General features: G+C 46.9%; 1 protein-coding gene across 8 annotated transcripts; it reads right to left on the reverse strand.

The window, feature by feature from the left end:
* Positions 1-13,461: 13,461 nt before the first annotated feature.
* LOC110141367 (sialic acid-binding Ig-like lectin 14) lies at positions 13,462-19,165 on the reverse strand. 8 transcript variants are annotated; one of them, XR_011482322.1, is made up of 9 exons: positions 18,796-19,165; positions 18,314-18,694; positions 17,811-18,080; positions 17,528-17,575; positions 16,619-16,876; positions 16,380-16,515; positions 14,188-14,519; positions 13,732-14,038; positions 13,462-13,514 (listed from the first exon to the last, which is right to left on the reverse strand). XR_011482322.1 is itself a non-coding variant. In XM_070451634.1 (7 exons), the coding sequence occupies exons 1-7, from the start codon at positions 18,833-18,835 to the stop codon at positions 14,477-14,479; spliced, it is 1,176 nt and encodes a 391-aa protein (XP_070307735.1). In that variant the 5' UTR covers positions 18,836-19,165; the 3' UTR covers positions 14,045-14,476. The 8 variants fall into 8 exon arrangements, 5 of the variants coding, with proteins under 5 accessions (XP_070307735.1, XP_070307734.1, XP_070307733.1 ...); XR_011482321.1 differs by lacking the exon at positions 13,462-13,514 and having other exon boundaries at positions 13,521-14,001; XR_011482320.1 differs by lacking the exon at positions 13,462-13,514 and having other exon boundaries at positions 13,521-14,038.
* Positions 19,166-21,727: the final 2,562 nt, after the last annotated feature.

Raw genomic sequence — 21,727 nt, forward strand, 5'->3', positions numbered from 1 at the left:
AGCAGATATGGCAGCTTCTTTGTTCACACATTTGCTTTGTTCTCAGTCCCTGAAAACACTTCAGGGCCACCCGGACCTGGGGGTCACATTGTGTATTTGGGAGCCATGTCTGTACTGTATTCAGTGACACCACTGTTTTGCCGAAGGAGGCATCTGAACGCTTGAGTCAATGTCAGGCTCCACAGAACCCAGGACCGGCCCTGCCCAGGGTCCAGGTGAACAAGCGGGGACGGGCTCTCCCCCTCGCTCCTCGGCTGTTGCGGGAACATTGCTGGACAAGCAGGCGCTGGAGAAGGCCGGGATCCGAGGGCCGTGCGGCACACCTCACAGCGGCCGGCGTCTAGCAAAGGCCAAGCTGGGACGGTCAAGGAACAAGAAACAAGCGTGTTGCTGAGGACGTGGGGTAAAGGGCCGCTTGGGCACTGCTGGTGGGAATTGAATTGGTGCGGCCACTATGGGAACGCTCTGCAGGTTCCTCAAAACTGAAATAGAACCTCAAGCACTTTCACTTTTGGGCCTTTAAAGAAAATGAAAACAGCAAATTTTTTTGTTCTTGGAAGTGTTATGTACAGTAGCAAAGACATGGAAACAACTTCCATATCCAATGATGAGTGAATGAATAAAGAAACCGCGGTGTGTGCATACTCGTGATCATTCTTCAGCTATAAAAGAGAAAGAAATCCTGCTTTTACAATACATGGATGGTATGCCAGGGCATTAGGGTAATGAACTATGTTAGACAGAGGAAGAAAAAGACTGTATGATCTCACAGGTAGGTGAAACTGAAAAAAAAAAACAAACACTATAAGGTCATAGATACAGAGAAATAACTGGTGGTTCTCAGAGATAGAGAGCGGGGTCATTGGCAAAAATGGGCAAAAATGATCAGAAGGTACACATACCCAGGAATAAAATAAATAAGTCATGGACATGTACTGTACATCATGGTGACTATATTTGAAATATTAAGGACACTAATACAGTTAACAATACTGTACTGTATATTTGAAAGTTGCTAAAAGATTAGATCTTAAAATTTCTCATCACAAGAAAAATATTTTAGCCTTATAGACATAAATGTTAATTAGGCATATTTGGTGATCATTTTGCAATATGTACATATATTAAATCATTATATTATACACCTGAAACTAACACAATGTTATACCTGTATCTCAAAGAAAATATGTATCTATATATGTAAAAGATTTGAAAAATATCAAGTTGGGAGCTTATATTAGAGTGGTCCAAAACTAAGAGAGTGTTCCCTGTTTGACAGGCTTTACTGGCCTTTCAGCACCTGCATAATCAATTACTTAGGTTACGTTTCCTCTGTGGAAATACACAATATGTGGCGTGGCTACTGTCCCTGATTTACTAATTAAATCTCTAGAGATGAAAAAATGAACACTGGGTGATTTCAAATGCCTTTGTGATAAAATTCACAGTGCATTGGAAATAAAAGAGAAATTCCCTAAAACGATGAAGGGTGTCTTTAGAAAACATCATACTTAATGGAGTAGCATAGGTTCCACCCCAGCAAGTCAATAAATATTGGTAAAAGATATAACAATTGAGGGGAAAAAACAAAGTGATCTCTCTTCATAAAAGTTCTGCATGTAGAAAAATTCAAGAGTTTATACAGATACATTTAGAGGTTTAACAAGAGACCACGATGACTTGAGACAAATTCCAATTTTAAAACTCCATTGCAGACTTCCCTGTGGTCCAGGGATCAAGCATCTGCCTGCCAAGGCAAGGGATGGGGGTTTGATCCTTGGTAAGGGAACCAAGATCACACATGCCTTGCAACTCGGCCAAAAAAGATCAATTACTTTCTCATATCAATTACTTTCTCATAAAACTGTATGAGAGCCATTGACAGTTGCATCAAAAATTAGGGTATACCTGGAATCTATCTGACATTTAGAAAGGTATACAACAAAAGGATATACAAGACCTCAGTGGAAAAAATTATAAATCGGTCTTGAAGGACATTAAAGATATAAATAAATGGGAAAATACACCACACTAGGGGTTTGAAAAAAGAATATAAATATCCATTCTACTCAAAATAATGTGCAGAATGAAAACGTATGTCACCACATCCAGGGTGGACATCTGGGGAACTCAATAACGCCACTGTAAAATGTATAATGAAGCAGACATTTCAAGGATGGCAAGGGTACCTTGTAAAAGAACAGTGTGTGAGGCCTAGCTCTGCAAGTTGTGAAGATATAAAAACGGCCTGCCTGCTTGCTTAGTTGCTCAGTCGTGTCTGACTCTTTGCCACCCATGGACTGTAGCCCACCAGATCCTCTGTCCATGGGATTCTCCAGGCAAGAATACTGGATTGGGTTGCCATTCTCTTCTCCAGGGTACATTAGAGCATAGTAGAACAAAATTTTTGGACTGAAAGAGAGATGGTCCAGCAGACTAGTGGAACAGAATAGGGAACCTAAAAATAAAGCCCTAACCACAGGAAGCATCATGTGTAATAGAAAAGGTGATAGAAAGAAGTGACAAAGAGATAGGCATTTCAATCACTCTGTGGTCAACAGGGGATCTGAACCCAGTCAACTGAAACTGCACCCCTAGCTCATATGGGAACCAAAATCAAGAGCAGATGGGCTGAAGACCTATTTAGAGAGACAAACAGCAGAGCTGCTGCAAGATACTGGAGCAGGTGTCTCCATGAACGGTGGTGGGGAAGGATTCCTAACGAACACCATGTCTAAGAGAGACGCTGAAATCTCGAGCTGTATTAGAATGAAGAACTCTTCATAAGAGATATCCCTGGGAGTGCTGAATTGAAAGCCATCAGGTGGGAGAGGATACGGATGACACGGATAACCATCAGAGTAACAGTAGCCAAAATATGAGTTTCTAGAATGCCTAAGTTAAAAGAAATATACAGAAATGGACCCAAATAAGCAGGAATTTCATCAAGGACCACATACAAGGAGACCGTCAAGGAATGGAAAACTGCCCCACATCACTGCACTCAGGAACCTGCACATTAAAACAATAATAGGGTATGACTGTATGTGCTCCAAGGAGCCACCTATTAAAGTCTCTCAAAACACCAACTGCTGGGGAAAGTGTGGAGTAGTGGTTGTTGAAATGTAAGTTGGCCCACACATGTGAGAGGAAAACAGCTTCATACAACAAGCCAAGCATGTTCTTACATGAGGACCCCAAATTTCCACTCCTTGGATGCGTGTTCTAGAGGTGGCCTGACTAATGGTGGCCAGTCCCCACATGTGCCAATTGAGGGGTTTAAGGATGGTTATAAGAACAGGTGTTAGGAGGGGCCACGTGAGGTGCTCTAACTTAAAATGACACTGGCTTTCCAGATTTAGTATAAGAAAATGGATGTAGGTGATTCTGGGCCCAAGTCCAATGTGTCTATCAGTTCGACCACATCACCCACAAGCAATTCTGAGACACCAGCAGTGCATCCCAGATTTCAACTCAACTCAATCCAACTCAATGTTGACACTGTCTACCTGTAAATAGCATCACATCCTATAAGACTTCAGTGCTTCCAGGCTGCCCCTCCAGTTTCAGATGCCTGTTTCACCTCCATGTTGTCACATGTACATCTGACTGCTGGTTACACATGATTCAGTTCAGTTCAGTCACTCTGTCATGTCAGATTCTTTGAGATCCCATGAACTGCTGCACGCCAGGCCTCCCTGTCCATCACTAACTCCAGGAGGTTACTCAAACTCATGTCCATTGAGTTGGTGATGCCATCCAACCATCTCATCCTCTGTCGTCCCCTTCTCCTCCCACCTTCAATCTTTCCCAGCATCAGGGGCTTTTCCAATGAGTTGACTCCTTGCATCCGGTGGTCAAAGTATTGGAGTTTCAGCTTCAGCACCAGTGCTTTCAATTAATATTGAGGACTGATTTCCTTTAGGATGGACTGGCTGGATCTTGCAGTCCAAGAACTCTCAAGAGTCTTCTCCAAGACCACAATACAAAAGCATCAATTCTTCAGCAGTCAGCTTTCTTTATGGTCCAACTCTCACAACCATACATGACTACTGGAAAAAACATGGCTTTGACTAGACAGACCTTTATCGGCAAAGTAATGTCTCTGCTTTTTAGTATGCTGTCTAGGCTGCTCATAACTTTCCTGCCAAGGAGTAAGCGTCTTTTAATTTCATGGCAGCAATCACCATCTGCAGTGGTTTTGGAGCCCGAAAAACAATGTCTGCCACTCTTTCTACTGTTGCCCCATCTGTTTGCCATGAAGTGATGGGACTGGATGCCATGATCTTAGTTTTCTGAATGTTGAGTTTTAAGCCAGCTTTTTCACTCTCCTCTTTCACTTTCATCAAGAGGCTCTTTAGTTCTTCTTCACTTTCTGCCATAAGGGTGGTGTCATCTGCATATCTGAGGTTATTGATATTTCCCCCGGCAATCTTGATTCCAGCTTGTGCTTCATCCAGTCCAGCACTTCTCATGATATACTCGCCATATAAGTTAAATAAGCAGGTGACAATATACAGCCTTGATGTATTCCTTTCCCGATTTGGAAGCAGTCTGTTGTTCCATGTCCAGTTCTAACTGTTGCTTGCTGATCTGCAGACAGATTTCTCAAGAGGCAGGTCAGGTGGTCTGGTATTCCCATCCATCTCTTTAAGAATGTTCCAAAGTTTGTTGTGATCCACACAGTCAAAGGCTTTGGCATAGTCCATAAAACAGCAGTAAATGTTTTTCTGGAATTCTCTTGCTTTCTTGATGATCCAACAGATGTTGGCAATTTGATCTCTGGTTCCTATGCCTTTTCTAAATCCAGCTTGAACATCTGGAAGTTCACAGTTCACATATTGCTGAAGCCTGGCTTGGAGAATTTTGAGCATTACTTTACTAGCGTGTGAGATGAGTGCAACTGTGTAGTACTTTGAGCATTCTTTGGCATTGCCTTTCTTTGGGATTGAAGTGAATACTGACATTTTCCAGTCCCGTGGCCACTGCTGAGTTTTCCAACTTTGCTGGCATATTGAGTGCAGCACTTCCACAGCATCATAATTTAGGAATTGAAATAGCTCTACTGGAATTCCATCACCTCCACTAATTTTGTTCATAGTGATGTTTCCTAAGGCCCACTTGACTTTGCATTGCAGGATGTCTGGCTCTAGGAGAGTGATCATGCCATCGTGATTATCTGGGTCATGAAGATCTTTTTTGTATAGTTCTTCTGTATATTCTTGCCACCTCTTTAATATCTTCTGCTTCTGTTAGGTCCATACCATTTCTGTTCTTTATTGTGCCCATCTTTGCATGAAAATTTCCCTTGGTACCTCTAATTTTCCTGAAGAGATCTCTAGTCTTACCCACTCTATTGTTTTCCTCTATTTCTTTGCATTGATTACTGAGGAAGGTTTTCCTACCTCTCTTTGCTGTTCTTTGGAACTCTGCATTCAGATAGGTATATCCTTCCTTTTCTCCTTTGCCTTTCACTTCTCTTTTCTTCTGAGCTATTTGTAAGGCCTCCTCAGACAACCATTTTGCATTTTTGCATTTCTTTTTTGGGGGATTGTCTTGATCACTGCCTCCTGTACAATGTCACGAACCTCCATAGTCCATAGTTCATCAGGCACTCTGTCTATCAGATCTAATTCCTTAAATCTATTTGTCACCTCCACTGTATAATCGTGAGGGATTTGACTTAGTTCATACCTGAGTGGTCAAGTGGTTTTCCCTTACGTTCTTCAATTTCAGTCTGAATTTGGCAATAAGGAGTTCATGATCTGAGCCATAGTCAGCTCCCGGTCTTGCTTTTGCTGACTGTATAGAGTTTCTCCACCTTTGGTTGCAAAGAATATAATCAATCTGATTTCGGTATTGACCATCTGGTGATATCCATGTGTAATCTTCTCTTCTATTGTTGGAAGCGTGTGTTTGCTATGACCAGTGCGTTCTCTAGGCAAAACTCTATGAGACTTTGCCCTGCTTCATTCTGTACTGCAAGGCCAAATTTGCCTGTTACTCCAGGTGTTTCTTGACTTCCTACTTTTGCATTCCAGTGCCCTATAATGAAAAGGACATCATTCTTGGGTGTTAGTTCTAGAAGGTCTTGTAGGTCTTCATAGAACTGATAAACCTCAGCTTCTTCAGCATTCCTGGTTGGAGCACAGACTTGGATTAATGTAATGGTTTGCCTTGGAAATGAACAGAGATCATTCTGTCATTTTTGAGATTGTATGCAAGTACTGCATTTCAGACTCTTTTATTGACCATGATGGCTACTCCATTTCTTCTAAGGGATTTTTGCCCACAGTAGTAGATACAATGGTCATCTGAGTTAAGTTCACCCATTCCAGTCCATTTTAGTTCACTGATTCCTGAAATGTCAATGTTCACTCTTGCCATTTCCTATTGACCACTTCCAATTTACCTTGATTCACGGACCTAACATCCAGGTTCCTATGCGGTATTGTTCTTTACAGCATTGGACTGTACTTCCATCACCAGCCACATCCACAACTGGGTGTTGTTTTTGCTTTGCCTCTGGCTCTTCATTCTTTCTGGAGTTATTTCTCCACTGATCTCCAGTAGCATATTGGGCACCTACCGACCTGGGGAGTTCATCTTTCAGTGTCCTATCTTTTTGCCCTTTCATACTGTTCATGGGGTTCTCAAGGCAACACTGAAGCGGTTTGCCATTCCTTTCTCCAGTGGATCACGTTTTGTCAGAACTCTCCACCATGACCCATCCGTCTTGGGTGGCCCTACATGGCATGGCTCATAGCTTCATTGAGTTAGACAAGGCTGTGGTTCATGTGATTGGATTGGTTAGTTATCTCCCACTGAAACGTGAAGCTGAGTTATGCTCCCGGAACCAAGGAATGAATTCCGCAAACTCAAAAACACTCACTCAGGCAAAGTTTATTTTAAGAGACAGAGATGCAAAGTTCTCAGCATAGGCAATGAGAGGGTGTGACATAACCACAAAGATGGGAATAACAGCAGATGTGTGTCTTTATTAGAATTGATCTGTTCTTATCTGGTTGACTTGGGGCCAGAGCTGTGTTGTTTCTGACCAATCAGTTTCAATGTCCCCATACCCAGCGTGTCATTGCATGCCTTTCTTGGATCCCCCAGTTTCTCAGTATCTCCAGACATTGCACTGCCATCCATCAACCCTTTCTCAAGACCCCACATCCATTATTTAGGGACCAAATGCATCTTAAGTGGTAATGCCCATCCTAATAGCAAATAAAATAACCCAAACAATTGAGTGGGGGACATGAAGCAACCTTTCTTACATTCCAAAAGAGTTACAACTTCCTGTCAGTGAAAAATGTATATATTATACTTTTTAAAAGACTTATGCATTTATTTACTTATGTTTGGCTGTCCTGAGTCATAGTTGCAGGGAGCAGGGTCTACACTCCAGTTGTGGTGCTCAGGCTTCCCAATGGGGTGGCTTCGCGTGTTGTGGAGGACAGACTCTGGGCCCACAGGCTTCAATAGTTTGCACTGTGGGCTCAGTTGCTCTGTTGTGGTTCTCGGACTTAGTTGCTCAAGGACGTGTGGAATCTTCCCAGACCAGGGATCAAACCTGCGTCCCTTGCATTGGCATGTGCATTGTTAACCACTGGACCACCACGGAAGTCCCATGCATAGAGTTTTCAAAAACAAATCAATAGTAATATTTTATTGAGGTGGTATTCACTTGACAACGAAATACTAATGATAGTTTTGGATGTGTAAACTTTAAAAAGATGAGATGAAGAGGAAACTAAATGACCTTGGATGATAAAGTAATGTGGCCCAGGAGCCTCCCTCTTGTGGGAGAGAGAGGAAGTGCTGTTGACAGTTCTAGACCCCAGGACAGTGGGAGGAGGACTGCGGAGATAACTCTGGCCCCACCAGCGTGGGTACCAGACAGACACCCAGGTAAAGCCCTTCTCTGGTGAGAATGAAGGGTGAGTTTTTGCAACATGATACCTAGTATCTGATTGAAGCTATTTCCTGTCTTCAAGGACCATTTTCTCCTGCTGTCCCCAATACATTAACCAAAAAAAATTGTATGCAGTGCTGGGGAAATGCAGGAAGATATCTACCAGAAAGAAAATCTTTGAAAACATTCCCATGGACAATTGCATCAAACGAATAAAATACCCAGGAATAAATTTCATCAAAGAGAAAAGAGATCAGACATTGATAAAGAAACTGAAGAAGACACAAGGAAATTGAAAGACATACCATACTCACAGATTGGAAAAATGAATGCTGGAAAAAGTCCACTGTAGCCTTGCAATACAGATTCAATTCAATCCTTAGCTAAAATACCCATGGCATTTTGAAAAAGGCTAGACCAAATAATCGTCAGATTTTATTGAAGCCATCAAAGACATCAAATAGTCAAAACAATCTTGAGAAAGAAGAACAAACCTGGGAAGCTGGAGGCATGACACTCTCTGATGTCAACTCTACTACAAAGTTATAGTAATTGAATACAGTCATTAACACTGTATATTCTGTCAGCTGGTAACTAGGTCCTGTCAAGGTGACCATTTTGTAATATATTTTATGTGGGGCATTCTGTTGTACACCTGAAACTAACATCAATTTATATATAATCTATACTTTAATTTTAAAAAGATATTGAGATATGCAAAGATTCCATAATTGGACAGCCAGCACACAGCATACAAATGAAAAGACTGAGAGGATTTCATAAAATAATTTTTAGACTTCTGCACAGCAAAGAAGAGAAAGAGTTAAGGGGAAAGAAAGTCACAAGTCAAAAGACTCACGTTGTAAAGGGTAAATTAGAAGTTTGGAATTACCATGTACTCATTACTATACATAAAGTAGATAACCAACAGGTACCAAATATATCACACAGGGAACATTACACAGCATCTCATAGTAAGCTACGATAGAAAACAACCTGAAAAGAATATATATGTTACATATATTATACACATGGAAAACAACCTGAACAGAATATACATGTATATATGTATATGTGTGTGTGTGTGTATCCAAATCACTTTGCTGCACTGTGAAACTAACACAACATTATAAATCCATTAACTACAATTTTTAAAAATAAACATACAGAAAAGTGAAAGTGAAGCCGCTCAGTCATGTCCGACCCTCTGGGACCCCATGGACTATAGCCCACCAGGCTCCTCTATCCATGGGATTCTCCAGGCAAGAATACTGGAGTGGGTTGCCATTTCCTTCTCCAGGGGATCTTCCCAACCCAGGGATCGAACCCAGGTCTCTCGCATTGCAGACAGGCGCTTTAACTTCTGAGCCACCAGGGAAGCCCCAACATAAAGAACTCAAATCTTTTTTTTTTCTTCAAAACAGGCTGCCAAATTTTTATTATTAAATGAACAAGAAACCAAACAGGGATTTCACAAAAGGAAAGTCAAATGGTTCAACATCATTGTGAACGGTTGTTGTGCTGAGCCATGAAAGACACCAGGATTCTTGACTTCCAGAGGAGAGGAATTCAATCTTGGGCAAGGCTTGATCCCACAGAGCTTTTGTATAATAAAGTTTTATTAAAGTATAAAAGAGATAAAGAAAGCTCATGACATAGACATCAGAAGGGGCCAGAAAGAGTGCCCCCTGCTAGTCTTTAGCTGGATGTCACATAGCTACTAGCAGGCTGCTAATTGGAGAAAGGAAATGTCTCAAAACTCAGAGATTGGCACCAGGCCCCTCACCCACAACATGCATTTTGAGATAACATTGGCACAAGGTGAGTTGTCCCGGGCCATAAAATGATTGACATGAATCTTGAAGAAAGGCAGGTTTCCAAGCAAATACAGTCTCATTGACATAGCTTAAGAGAACATTTGCATGAGTAAAACATACTGGTTTGTCAAGTCAGTTCTGAGTTTTAGGCAGAACCAACTTGAAGACAGAAGTGAAGTGAAAGTTGCTCAGTCATGTCTGACTCTTTGTGACCCCAGGGACTATACAGTCCATGGAATTCTCCAGGCCAGAATACTGGAGTGGGTAGCCTTTCCCTTCTCCAGGGGATCTTCACACCCCAGTGATGGAACCCAGGTCTCCCACATTGCAGGTGGATTCTTTACCCACTGAACTATGAGGCAAGCCCATAGCCTGGAGACAATGATTTGAAGAGCTGACTCATTTGAAGAGACCCTGATGCTGGGAAAGATTGAAGGTGGGAGGAGAAGGGGCTGACAGAGGGTGAGATGGGTGGATGGCATCACTGACTCAATGGACATGAGTTTGAGTAAACTCCTGGAGTTGGTGATGGACAGGGAGGCCTGGCATGCTGCGGTCCATGGGGTCACAAAGAGTGGGACATGACTGAGCAACTGAACTGAACTGAACATAGTTCATTAACATAGCTTAAGACAAACATTTCCATAAGAAAAATACATTGGTTAGTTCAAGGTTTGAGAAAAGTTAAGTTCAGGTGGAACCAGGTGTCATCATGGCAACAAAGAATTTTAAAAGAAACCTCTTTTTAAATTTGTGTAAATAAGGGGGAAAAAATCTAACACTTGCAGTTTGTTTCCTCTTGCTGCTTAAGGGAGAGATAAAAAATGTCTGAAACTTGCAGCCTACTTCCCCCATTTGGTGACCCCTGGCCTTCCTGCCTTTTACCCTGTCAATTGCACCAAAGGGAAATACATGAAAAGGCCAACGAGGTACTACCAAGTGGAGAGCAGCGCTGAAAACTGACCCTGCAGGTAACACAAGTGCAGCTGAGGATGAAGAAAGCTCAGAACTCGCATATATGATGCTGGGATGGAGATTCAGGTGGCTGATCAAGACAACTCTTGGAGGCTACCTTCTAGAATTAAATCAATGCCGGCCTTATGGCAAAACACGTCCATCCCCACCAGGAAAGAAGAGCTGTGCTGCTGTGCTTATTCCCTCAGTCAGGTCCTACACTTTGCGACCCCGTGGACTGTAGCCCGCCAGGCTCCTCTGCCCGTGGGGATTCTCCAGGCAAGCATACTGGAAGTCAGCTGCCATGCCCTTCTCCAGGGGACCTCCCCAACCCAGGGATCAAACCCCAGTCTCCCCCATTGCAGGTGGACTCTTTACCAGCTGAGTCACAAGGGAAGCCCAAGAACACTGGAGCGGGTGGTCTATCCCTTCTCCAGGGGAACTTCCTGACCCGGGAGTTGAACCAGGTCTCCAGCACTGCAGGCAGATTCTTTACTGACTGTGTGGATCACAACAAACTGTGGGAAATTCTTCAAGGGATGAGAATAACCTGTTTGCAGGTCAAGAAGCAACAGTTAGAACCAGACACGGAACAAGAGACTCATTCAAAATTGGGGAAGGAGTACATCAAGACTGCATATTGTCACCTTGCTTTTTTAACTTCTATGCAGAGTACATCATGAGAAATCATGGGCTGGACAAAGCACTAGCTGGAATCAAGATTGCTGGGAGAAATATCAATAACCTCAGATATGCAGGTGATACCACCCTTATGGTGGAAAGTGAGAAGGAAACTAAACAGCCTCTGCATGAAGGTGAAATAGGAGAGTGAAAAAGCTGGCTTAAAATCCAACATTCAAAAAACTAAATTCAAGGCATCTTGTCCCATCGCTTCAAGGCAAATAGATGGGGAAACAATGACAGCCTTTATTTGGGGGGCTCTAAAATCACTGCAGATGGTGACTGCAGCCATGAAATTAAAACATGCCTGGTCCTTGGAAGAAAAGCTATATTTTCTTCGAAAGCTAGACAGCATATTGAAAAGCAGAGACATTACTTTGTTGATAAAATTCTGTATAGTCAAAACTATGGTTTTTTCAGTAGTCATGTATGAATGTGAGAGCTGGCCTATAAAGAAAGCTGAGTGCCAAAGAACTGATGCTTTTGAACTGTGATGTTGGAGAAGATTCTTGAAAGTCCCCTGGACTGCAAGGAGATCCAACCAGTCCATGCTAAAGGAAATCAATCCTGACTATTCATTGGAAGTGTTGCAGGAAGGGGACCCATTCCAGGGCCCGAAACTGGGCTCTTGTCTAACACTCAGAAATGAATTGTCCGAGGACACACCTGTGCTGAAAAAGCAACAGATTTTATCGGGAAAGGGCACCCGGGTGGAGAGCAGGAGGGTGTGGGAACCCAGGAGAACTGCTCTGTCACATGGCTCGCAGTCTTGGGTTTTATGGTGATGGGGTTAGTTTCCGGGTTGTCTTTAGCCAATCATTCTGACTCAGAGTCCTTCCTGGTGGTGCACGCCTTGTTCAGCCAAGATGGATGCCAGAGAGAAGGATTCTGGGAGGTGGTCGGACACGTGGTATCTGCATTTGACCTTTCCTGAACTCTTCTGGTCGGTGGAGGCTTATTAGTTCCCTGTTCCTTACCAGGACCTCCAGACGTAGAACAACTCAGGCAAATGGTTACTATGGTGCCTGGCCAGGGTGGGCGGTTTCTATCAGTGTGTTTCCCATAACAGAAAGAATGATGCTGCAGCTGAAGTTCCAATACTTTGGCCACCTGGTGTGAAGAGCCAACTCATTAGAAAAGGCCCTGCTGCTGGAAAAATTGAAGGCAGAGGAGAAGGGGACAAGAGAGGATGAGATGGTTGGATGGCATCATGGCTAAATGAAAAAGAGTTTGAGCCAGCTCCGGGAGATTGTGAAGGACATGGAAGCCTGGCCTGCTGCCCTGCAAAGAGTCGGACATGACTAAGCAACTGAACAGCAACAACAAGCCTTGTCTCTCCAGTGGAAACTCAAAGAAAGGCTTCCCCCACTCTCCTGCTCCTTGAGCACAACCTGGTGCTGTCCCCTGGGCCCTGCCCTGATGAGGCACCATGTATCCTTGGAAAAAGAAACAAAAGTCTCTTTTCAAAGGAATTTACTCTTTGGAGCATCACACAGTCACCTCCACAAATTAAAAGGTTAAAACCTTTGGGTGGAAATGAGACAGATTTAGAGTCAAGAATTTCCAGGGAGAAGCAGACAGTGATGTCCCCACGTCTGTCCTCTGGAAATGTGCTGGGAGAAGAGAGGGTTCTGAGCTCGCCAGATGAACTCTCTTTCTGCAGGTCCTAATCCCTGCATCTCCAGGATCTCAGTGCTGGAGTTGGGGGCAGCGTCCAGGGAGGGAGACCCTGGACACAAGCTCAGCTGTGCAGGGGAGTTGCTGTCAGCAACACAGAGCAGCTGGGGCACCTGGCTCTCTGAGACGAGAAGGGACGAGGTGTTCTGCAGAATCGAGGGTTTTGGGGAAAAACGCAGCGGGAGGGCTGGGGGAGGCTGAGGTCTCACCCTCCGGCCTTCCCAGGATCTATTAAATCTGTGCATATGTCTTTGTGTGTATTGCAGATGTGTGTGGTCTAGTGAATGGAGGTGGGGCGGGGTGGTGATTGTCTCCTTGCTCTTCCCATATCTGATCACACTCAAGTCCACACCTCACTCCTTGGAGGTGGTCCCAGGAACAGGACCCAGGCCTGGAGGGGAGAAGTCCTGTCCTACCTGTGACATTTCTGAAGGAGAGGCTGATGCGGACGTTCCTCGGAGCATCTGGGGCAGAAAGACATGGGCTCGCTGCAGAGGGAGGAGTGGGGTGCAAACTGACCAGCACCCAGGAGGGAAACCAGGAAGGGGGTGGTGTCCTTCACAGCCCCTCCCCACCTCAGCTCCCAGGGCTCAGACCCATGGAAGAGCAGGCTGGCCTTCTCCCTACACACACACAGACACACCACTGCCCTCAGGGACTCAGGCACCCCTCCACACTCACAGGAGGCATTGAGCTGGATGGTTCTCTCCATGGTCACCTGAGATCCTTGGAGATTCACCCAACAGGTGAGGTCGGTGCTGTGGTCCTGGGTCTTGGGGTGGGGGTGAGCTGCAAGGAGTGGAGTCTCTGGGTGCAGCAGCAGCGGTGCCATATCCACATCCTCCTGCCCAGGTCCAGGTGCCTCCGCCAGGGAGGAAGTGCCCCGAATGTGGGGAAGGAAGGAGGAAGCCCCAGCAGGAAGCCAGGAAGGCAGCAGGTGATGAAGATTGGCTGATGAAGAAGGGGAAGGTGGACTCCTTAGGCGGGGCTGGGGGATTCGAAGAGAAGTCTCGCTGTTTCACATTCTCCCTCCAACCCTTCCCCGCTCCGCCCTGCCGCAGGCTGCAGGGGAGAGAACGAAGTCCCCAGAGCTGGCGAGTTTTCACCAGATGTGACGCTGAAATGTTGTTAACTCACCATGTTGTGTCCGACTCTGCGACCCCAGGGACTGTAGCCTGCCGGGCTTCTCAACCCAGGAATTTCCCAGGCAAGAATACTGGAGTGGGTTGCCATTCCCTTCTGCAGGGGATCTTCCCAAGCTAGGTACTGAACCCGCGTCTTCTGCATTGCAGGCTGACTCTTTACCACCGAGATACCAGGGAAGCCCAGATGTGACATGATCACCTTCCGAATGATGTTCATGTTCACCATGGGATTGCCCCATGAGCAGCGCAACCAGAAAAAGAGAAACGGGGTCCAGCTCCAGTCATCCGGCGGGACCCACCTGCAGCTGTAAAACACAGAACGTTCTGGAAAAGAATATTGAAAGTTTTCTCAAAACCATTGCACTTCAGGCAGGAAAAAAGTTCCCAGACCCAAAAACAGTGGAGGATGGTGCCCAGGAAGAAAACTTGAGCATTAAAGCTCCTTTGCCCAGAAGGGTTCTCAGAACATGGCACAGGCCTACGGGTCTTGTGGACCTGAGGGTCTGTCGGACCAGCCCCTGGGCACAGGCCCACGCAAAATGAGGTGGCTGAAGTGAGAGCCTTGCCCCACTCACTGCGGACCCCAGAAGCCTGGACTTCACAAGAATGGCCTTCAGGCCCCCTCACACGGCAAAGCCACATGAAGGCTCAAGCCATGTGTGGAAATAACCTGTGATCTCGATGCTCTTTAGGATTGATATTTCATAAAGGTTTCCTAAATTTGACAGTGCCCCTAAACATTTCACACCCTCCCATTAACTAGTTCTGGAAACAAACAAACAAAAAGCTTTCTTTAATATTTATTTAGAAATACTCTGTTTACATTTGTTACTTTCTTAAGGTATAAATTTCATAAAATTTCTTCAGAGAGAGGAAGGATCAATTGGGAGATTGGGATTGATAAATACACACTACTGTATCTAAAATAGATAACCAACAAGGACCAACAGTACAGCCCAGGGAACTATGCCCTCAATCTTTTAAAAAACTCTAATGGGAAGGAATCCGAGGAGAATATTCCTATATAACCGAATCACTTTGCTGTGCTGTGAAACTCACACAACATTATAAATCAATTCTATTTTAATTTTTAAAAAGTCACATCCAGAATAAAGAACTCAAATTAATAAGAAAAAGACTGCCCAATTTTTATTTTTCAGTGGGCAAAGATCCAAACAGGAATTTCACTAAAGAAGATATTCAAATGGCTCAACATCATTGCACATGAGGGAAATAAACTAAAAAGGCAAGGAGATACTGCCACAGTGGAGTGCAGTGCTGAAAGCTGAGCATGTAGGTAATACAAGTGCTGCTGAGGGTGTAGAAAGCTCAGAGCCCTCATGTATGACCATGAGATGTAAACTCATCTAACAAGTCAAAAGAACTCTCTCAGGCTACCTTCTAGAACTAAATATATGCCAACTTTATGATGAAGCAGTTCCACACCCACCAGGAGAAAAGTGCTAGCCCTCCTATTTTCATCACACCATTCACATCAACATTACTTTGAATGAGCCAAAATTTGCAAACAAATGCAATGTCATCGTATTTTAGAGTCCATACATAACTGAGGAATAGTCATATGTAAAATACTATTTTCAAGACAAAAACCAAGCAAAACCAACAATGAATTATTGATACTTGCAAAACCATGAGTAACCTCATACTAGGCGAGGTAAGTCAGAATGTCTCCTTTCAATGGTCTTGACTCTTCCTACTGTCACAAGTCATCTCTACAAAAAAAGGCTCGTGGATGCAAACGACACAGGGTTGGAGGTAAGAGTTTCCAGGGAGAAGCAGACAGTGATGTCCCCACGTCTGTCCTCTGGGCTCTGCATCCTCAGGTGAGGCTCCTCATGACAGGGAGCGAGGCGCGGCCACACCCCTCAGCCCAGCTCCCGAGCGGCCAGCACACCTACAGAGCCAACGCGGTCTCAGGTCAGAGAGTCAGACCCATTTCACTCATTCTGGGCTCTGCCTCTTGGCATGTGGGATCTTAGTTCCCCAACCCGGGATCAAGCCCCTGCCCCCTGCAGTGGAAACTCACAGGCTGAACCACTGGACCGACTCGGAAGCCCCTGGAGAGTCACACACTTTAGCTCCAGGCAAGACAGGACCGCCCAACCCTGCCAACAACTTCAGGCCATTCCCAGGACTTCCCCGCAGGGGGACAGGTGAGCTCACCTGGTGTAGTAGGTCCAGGTGAGGCCATAGGTGAGGAGGAAGCCAGCCCCCATGAGGGCCCCTCTGATCAGGGTGACGACCAGGGGCCAGGAGCCCTGCAACTCCTCAGTCTCACAGCTGCAGGAAGGGGGGCCTTCTGGGGAAGGGAGAGGGGGTGAAGCTCAGTCCCCAGACCCAGCCCTCCCAAAGGCACACACCTGCCCCGGCTGCCCGCCCCCAGCACCTGTCCTGCAACTCACTCTGCACAGAGAGGCTGAAGGAAACTTGCTGGGAGCCCAGCGGGTTCTGAGCTCGGCAGGTGACTTCTCCTCCATCCTCGACCCCCACGCGGGGTATCTCCAAGACCCCTGTGCTGGAGATGGGGGTGGCCTCCAGGGCTGGGGACCCCTGGAACCAGCTCAGCTGTGCAGGGGGGTTGCTGTCAGCGACACACAGCAGCTGCAGCCCCGGGCTCTCTGAGAAGAGAAGGGAGGAGGTGTCCTGCAGAATCTTGAGGGCTTTGGGGGAAAGCACAGAGGGAGAGCTGGGGGAGGCTGAGGTCTCCTCCTCCCTCCTTCCCAGGATCTCCTGGCCTCACTCTCTTCTCCCCATCCAGCCAGCTGGGTTCCCTGTGGCCCCAGGGCTGGACCTTCCCACTTTAAGGAGGCTGACGCCACATGTGTCTGGGCCTCCTATCTTCATGGGAGGCTTGGGATCTCAATGGGACAGGCCTGGGCTGTTTGGTGGAAAGAAAACCCAGAGCCTTAAGGCTTGAGAAGTTGATTCAGTGAAGGCAACAGGAGATGGGACTAAGGAGGCTTTTGTGGAAGAAAACCACACAATAGAACCGTGGTGAAGGGAAATGGGCTTTGAACAGGGTGTGTGAGTGTGTAAATGTGTGGGGTGTATGTGTGTGTGCCTGTGTGTATGGGCGTTTCTGTGTGTGTCTCAGTGTATGTTCACGTGTATGTACTGTATGTGTGTGTGCCTGTGTGTGTGAGTCTATGTGTGTATTGCATGTGTGTGTGGTCTAGTGCATGGGAGGTGGGGCGGGGTGGTGGTTGTCTCCTTGCTCTTCCCACATCTGATCACACTCAAGTCCACACCCCCTCCTTGGAGGCGGTCCCAGGGGCAGGACCCAGCCCTGGAGAGGAGAGGTCCTGTCCTACCTGTGACGTTTCTGAAGGAGAGGCTGATGCGGACGTTCCTCGGAGCATCTGGGGCAGAAAGACATGGGCTCGCTGCAGAGGGAGGAGTGGGGTGCAAACTGACCAGCACCCAGGAGGGAAACCAGGAAGGGGGTGGTGTCCTTCACGGCCCTCCCCACCTCAGCTCCGAGGGCTCAGACCCATGGAAGAGCAGGCTGGCCTTCCCTCTGCACACACACATGCACACACACACACACACGCACACACACCGCCCCCCGGGACCCCGCCGCTCCTCCACACTCACAGGAGACGTTGAGCCGCACGGTTGTCTCCAGGGTCACCTGCGCTCCCTGCAGTGTCACCTGACAGGTGAGGTTGGAGCCGTGGTCCTGGGGCCTGGGGGTGAGCGTGAGCTCCGAGGAGTGGAGGGTCCCTGGGTCCATCTCGTCAAGGGCGTCCCCCGCCCAGGAGAACAGGAAAGGGTGTTCCCCAGCACAGGCTACTGACAGGCTGCAGGTCAGCTGTGTGGGGCGGCCGGACTCCAGAGGCTCCACAAACTGGATGTTGGGTTTCTCTGTTGGGACAAGGGGGTGACAGAGGCAGATGCATGGACGCAGGGGTATGGGCACCCAGAGGGGGACCCTCAGAGGGACCAGCGCCTCACGGCCACAGCTCAGCCCCGGTCCTGGGTCTCTCCTGAACCCTCAAACCCCAGAACCTGGAGCAGCAAGGGCTCCTATACCCTGTTCCTCTTCTAACACAGGCGCCTCCACGTGCCAGGGTCCTCTCCTGGGCCCCCTGTCATACCTGTCACCTGCAAATTCAGCTTCTTATCAAGGTAACTATATTTCTCATTAGGTCCTCTCTCCACTCGCAAGTAGTAGGCTCCTGAGTCGCTCAGCCTGGCCTCTTTGATGCTCAGGGAGCAGTCCCTGCCCCTGGGGTCACCGACGAGGAGGAATCGGCCCCGCGTCTCTGGCTTCACTGGTTTATTTCGGTCGTTTGTGGCCACAGCATCATTCTGTGGCTTGTCTCCTACCCGGAACCAGTAGATGGAGGGCTCAGCAGACCAATACCCCGAAATCCAGGGGTGGGAGAAGGAGCAGGACACGCGGACGTCCATGCACGCCTGCACCGTCACGGATTCCTGCACTCGGAGCTCGAACCCTGGAAACTCCTGCAGGGACCCTGGGGGACACAGAGGCTCAGCGGCAGCTCCACCCCCGCCGCCCCCACGCGTGCCCCCCTCCCCCAGCTGTGCCCCCGTCCCCCACCCCTCCCCCACTCACCCCCCCACAGCAGGGGCAGCAGCAGCAGCAGGGGCACCATGTCGGCATCCGCCAGCACAGAGCCGCTTCGGGTCCCTCTGCTGGGGAGGGAAGCGCCCCGAATGTGGGGAGGGAACGAGGAAGCCCCAACAGGAAGCCAGAGGGTGACGGAGACAGAGCCGAGGGCAGGCACAGAAGGGGAACTTGGAGGCCCCAGGCCGTGGAGGAGGGGCGGCCCTGGGAAATCAGGAGGTCCCACCCCACACCCCGTACCCCTCCCGCAGGGGGAGATCCTGAGGCCCCCGGAGGCCGAGAGGCTTCACCGCACGTGGCTCTGACATGCCCACCCGTCCAGTGATGCTGGGGCCACGGAGGGACCGCCCAGCGGCCGGCGCAACCAGAAAAGACAAACGGGGTCCAGCGCTGGTCCTCAGGTGGGACCGATTCTGCAAGAGAGAAACGCTGGACTTTCTGGAAAAGAATACTGAAAAATTTCTCAAAACCACTCAGAAATGGGCAGGAAGAGTCACACACGGTGGAGGGTGGAACCCAGGAAGGAAAGCTGAGCGTGAAAAGCTCCTTTGCCCAGAGGGGTTTTCAGAACAGGGCACACGGGCTGAGGGTCTTCATGGATCTGAGGGTCTGTGGGACCAGCCGACCGGGACACAGGCCCACGCCAAATGGGGTGGTAAAGGAAGAATTTTGCCCCATTTAGCTGGGACCGTGAAGTCTAGACCTCACACAGAAACACCGTTCACGACCCCTCACTCTGAATGGCCTTCTTTTCAAAGCCACATGAAGGCTTAAGTCATGTGTGGAAACAACCTGTGAACTTACTGCCTTTTCGGGAAAAAATTCTTTAAGTTTCGCAAGTTTGACTACGAGTGTAAACGTTTAGACACTTTCAGGAACAAGCTGTGGGACTGATGGGAAGTGTCTTTTATAGTTAGATAGAAATGGTAATCTATTGTTTACTTTCTTAAACTACAGAAACAGAAAGAAATGTCCATCAATCAATCGTGCCAGTGGAAATACTGTATCTTCTTTCTACTCTATTTTAGATATAATAAAATTAATAGTATTTTTTCATATAATGAGATTTCCTGCTAGCTCAGATGGTAAAGAATCTGCCCTCAGTGCAGGAGACCAGGGTTCGATCCCTGGGTCAGGGAAATCCCCTGGAGAAGGGAATGGCAATGCACTCCAGTATTCTTGCTTGGGGAATTCCATGGACAGAAGACTCTTACTTGCTACAGTCCATGGGATTGCAAAGTCAGACAGGGCTGACTAACACTTTATTAGTATAACACTCATGTTAATTAATATACATGACAATTCCCCTAAAAAATGGCAATCAAAGTGGATCAGGCCAAAAGTATGGGTAACAGGTGTTATGCAAATGTGATACGGGTGCCTGACTCCTGAGAAAAATAGTATGGTGGCCCAGTGCTTAGGACTTCTTCACTCTTACTGCCTCTGGCTCAGGCTCAATCTCTGGTCTGGGAACTAAGACCTAGGTCCTAGGGTTTTCAGCCTAGGTTCATGGTTCAAAAAGAAAAAGGAAGAAAGAAAAATAGTCTGCAATAAATGTCTTATCTTTTGGTTTTCAGCATTTTATGTTTTGTGATTGATTACATAGTTTTCTCATTTCGAAAGAAACTCGGATGTGAGGTGCCTGTGATATTGAGACTTTTAGGAAATATATATTATATTTTCGGCCTTCATCCACAGTTCCTGGCTCACAGATTCATGAATTGTTGCAATTTTCTGATTGATAGCAGATATGGCAGCTTCTTTGTTCACACATTTGCTTTGTTCTCAGTCCCTGAAAACACTTCAGGGCCACACTGGACCTGGGGGTCACATTTTGTATTTGGGGGCCATATCTGTGCTGTATTCAATGACACCATTGTTTTGCCTAAGGAGGCATCTGAACGCTTGAGTCAATGTCAGGCTCCACAGAACCCAGGACCGGCCCTGCCCAGGGTCCAGGTGAACAAGCGGGGACGGGCTCTCCCCCTCGCTCCTCGGCTGTTGCGGGAACATTGCTGGAGAAGCAGGCGCTGGAGAAGGCCGGGATCCGAGGGCCGTGCGGCACACCTCACAGCGGCCGGCGTCTAGCAAAGGCCAAGCTGGGACGGTCAAGGAACAAGAAACAAGCGTGTTGCTGAGGACGTGGGGTAAAGGGCCGCTTGGGCACTGCTGGTGGGAATTGAATTGGTGCGGCCACTGTGGGAACGCTCTGCAGGTTCCTCAAAACTGAAATAGAACCTCAAGCACTTTCACTTTTGGGCCTTTAAAGAAAATGAAAACAGCAATTTGAAAAGATATATGCACTGCATGTTCTTGGAAGTGTTATGTACAGTAGCAAAGACATGGAAACAACATCCATATCCAATGATGAATGAATGAATAAAGAAACTGTGGTGTGTGCATACACGTGATTATCCTTCAGCTATAAAAGAGAAGGAAATCCTGCTTTTACAATACATTTATAGGCCAGGGCATTAGGGTAATGAAATATGTTAGACAGGAAAGAAAAGTACTGTATGATCTCACAGGCAGGAAGAACTGGAAAAAATAAAATAAAGTCATAGATGTAGGGTAAGGGAGTTAGAGAAGGCGAGGTTCAGAAAAAGATCGAGGTCAGCACTTTACAAGAACAGATCACCTTTAATGAGGCGAGAAGGGGCAGCAGTCAGAGTAGTGAGCTGCTGCACTAACCCAAGAAAAGAGTAAGTATATATAAGCATAGATGTGGAAATCTACTGTCTTAAGGGGACCTGTTTTTCCCTAAGGTTGTTCGGAGTAGTTATCTCTCAAATGGCTGGGGCAAGTCTTTTTTCTTCAGGTGAGAGAGTTCTCTGTTTTGCATAGAATGGTGGGGAGGACCTGGAGGGGAGTTTTAACTCCAGGCTATTTTGAGCCATGTAACCTCCCCTCATTTTAGACC

The sequence above is a fragment of the Odocoileus virginianus genome, chromosome 20 (genome assembly GCF_023699985.2).
Source record: "Odocoileus virginianus isolate 20LAN1187 ecotype Illinois chromosome 20, Ovbor_1.2, whole genome shotgun sequence".
NCBI lineage: Eukaryota > Metazoa > Chordata > Mammalia > Artiodactyla > Cervidae > Odocoileus > Odocoileus virginianus.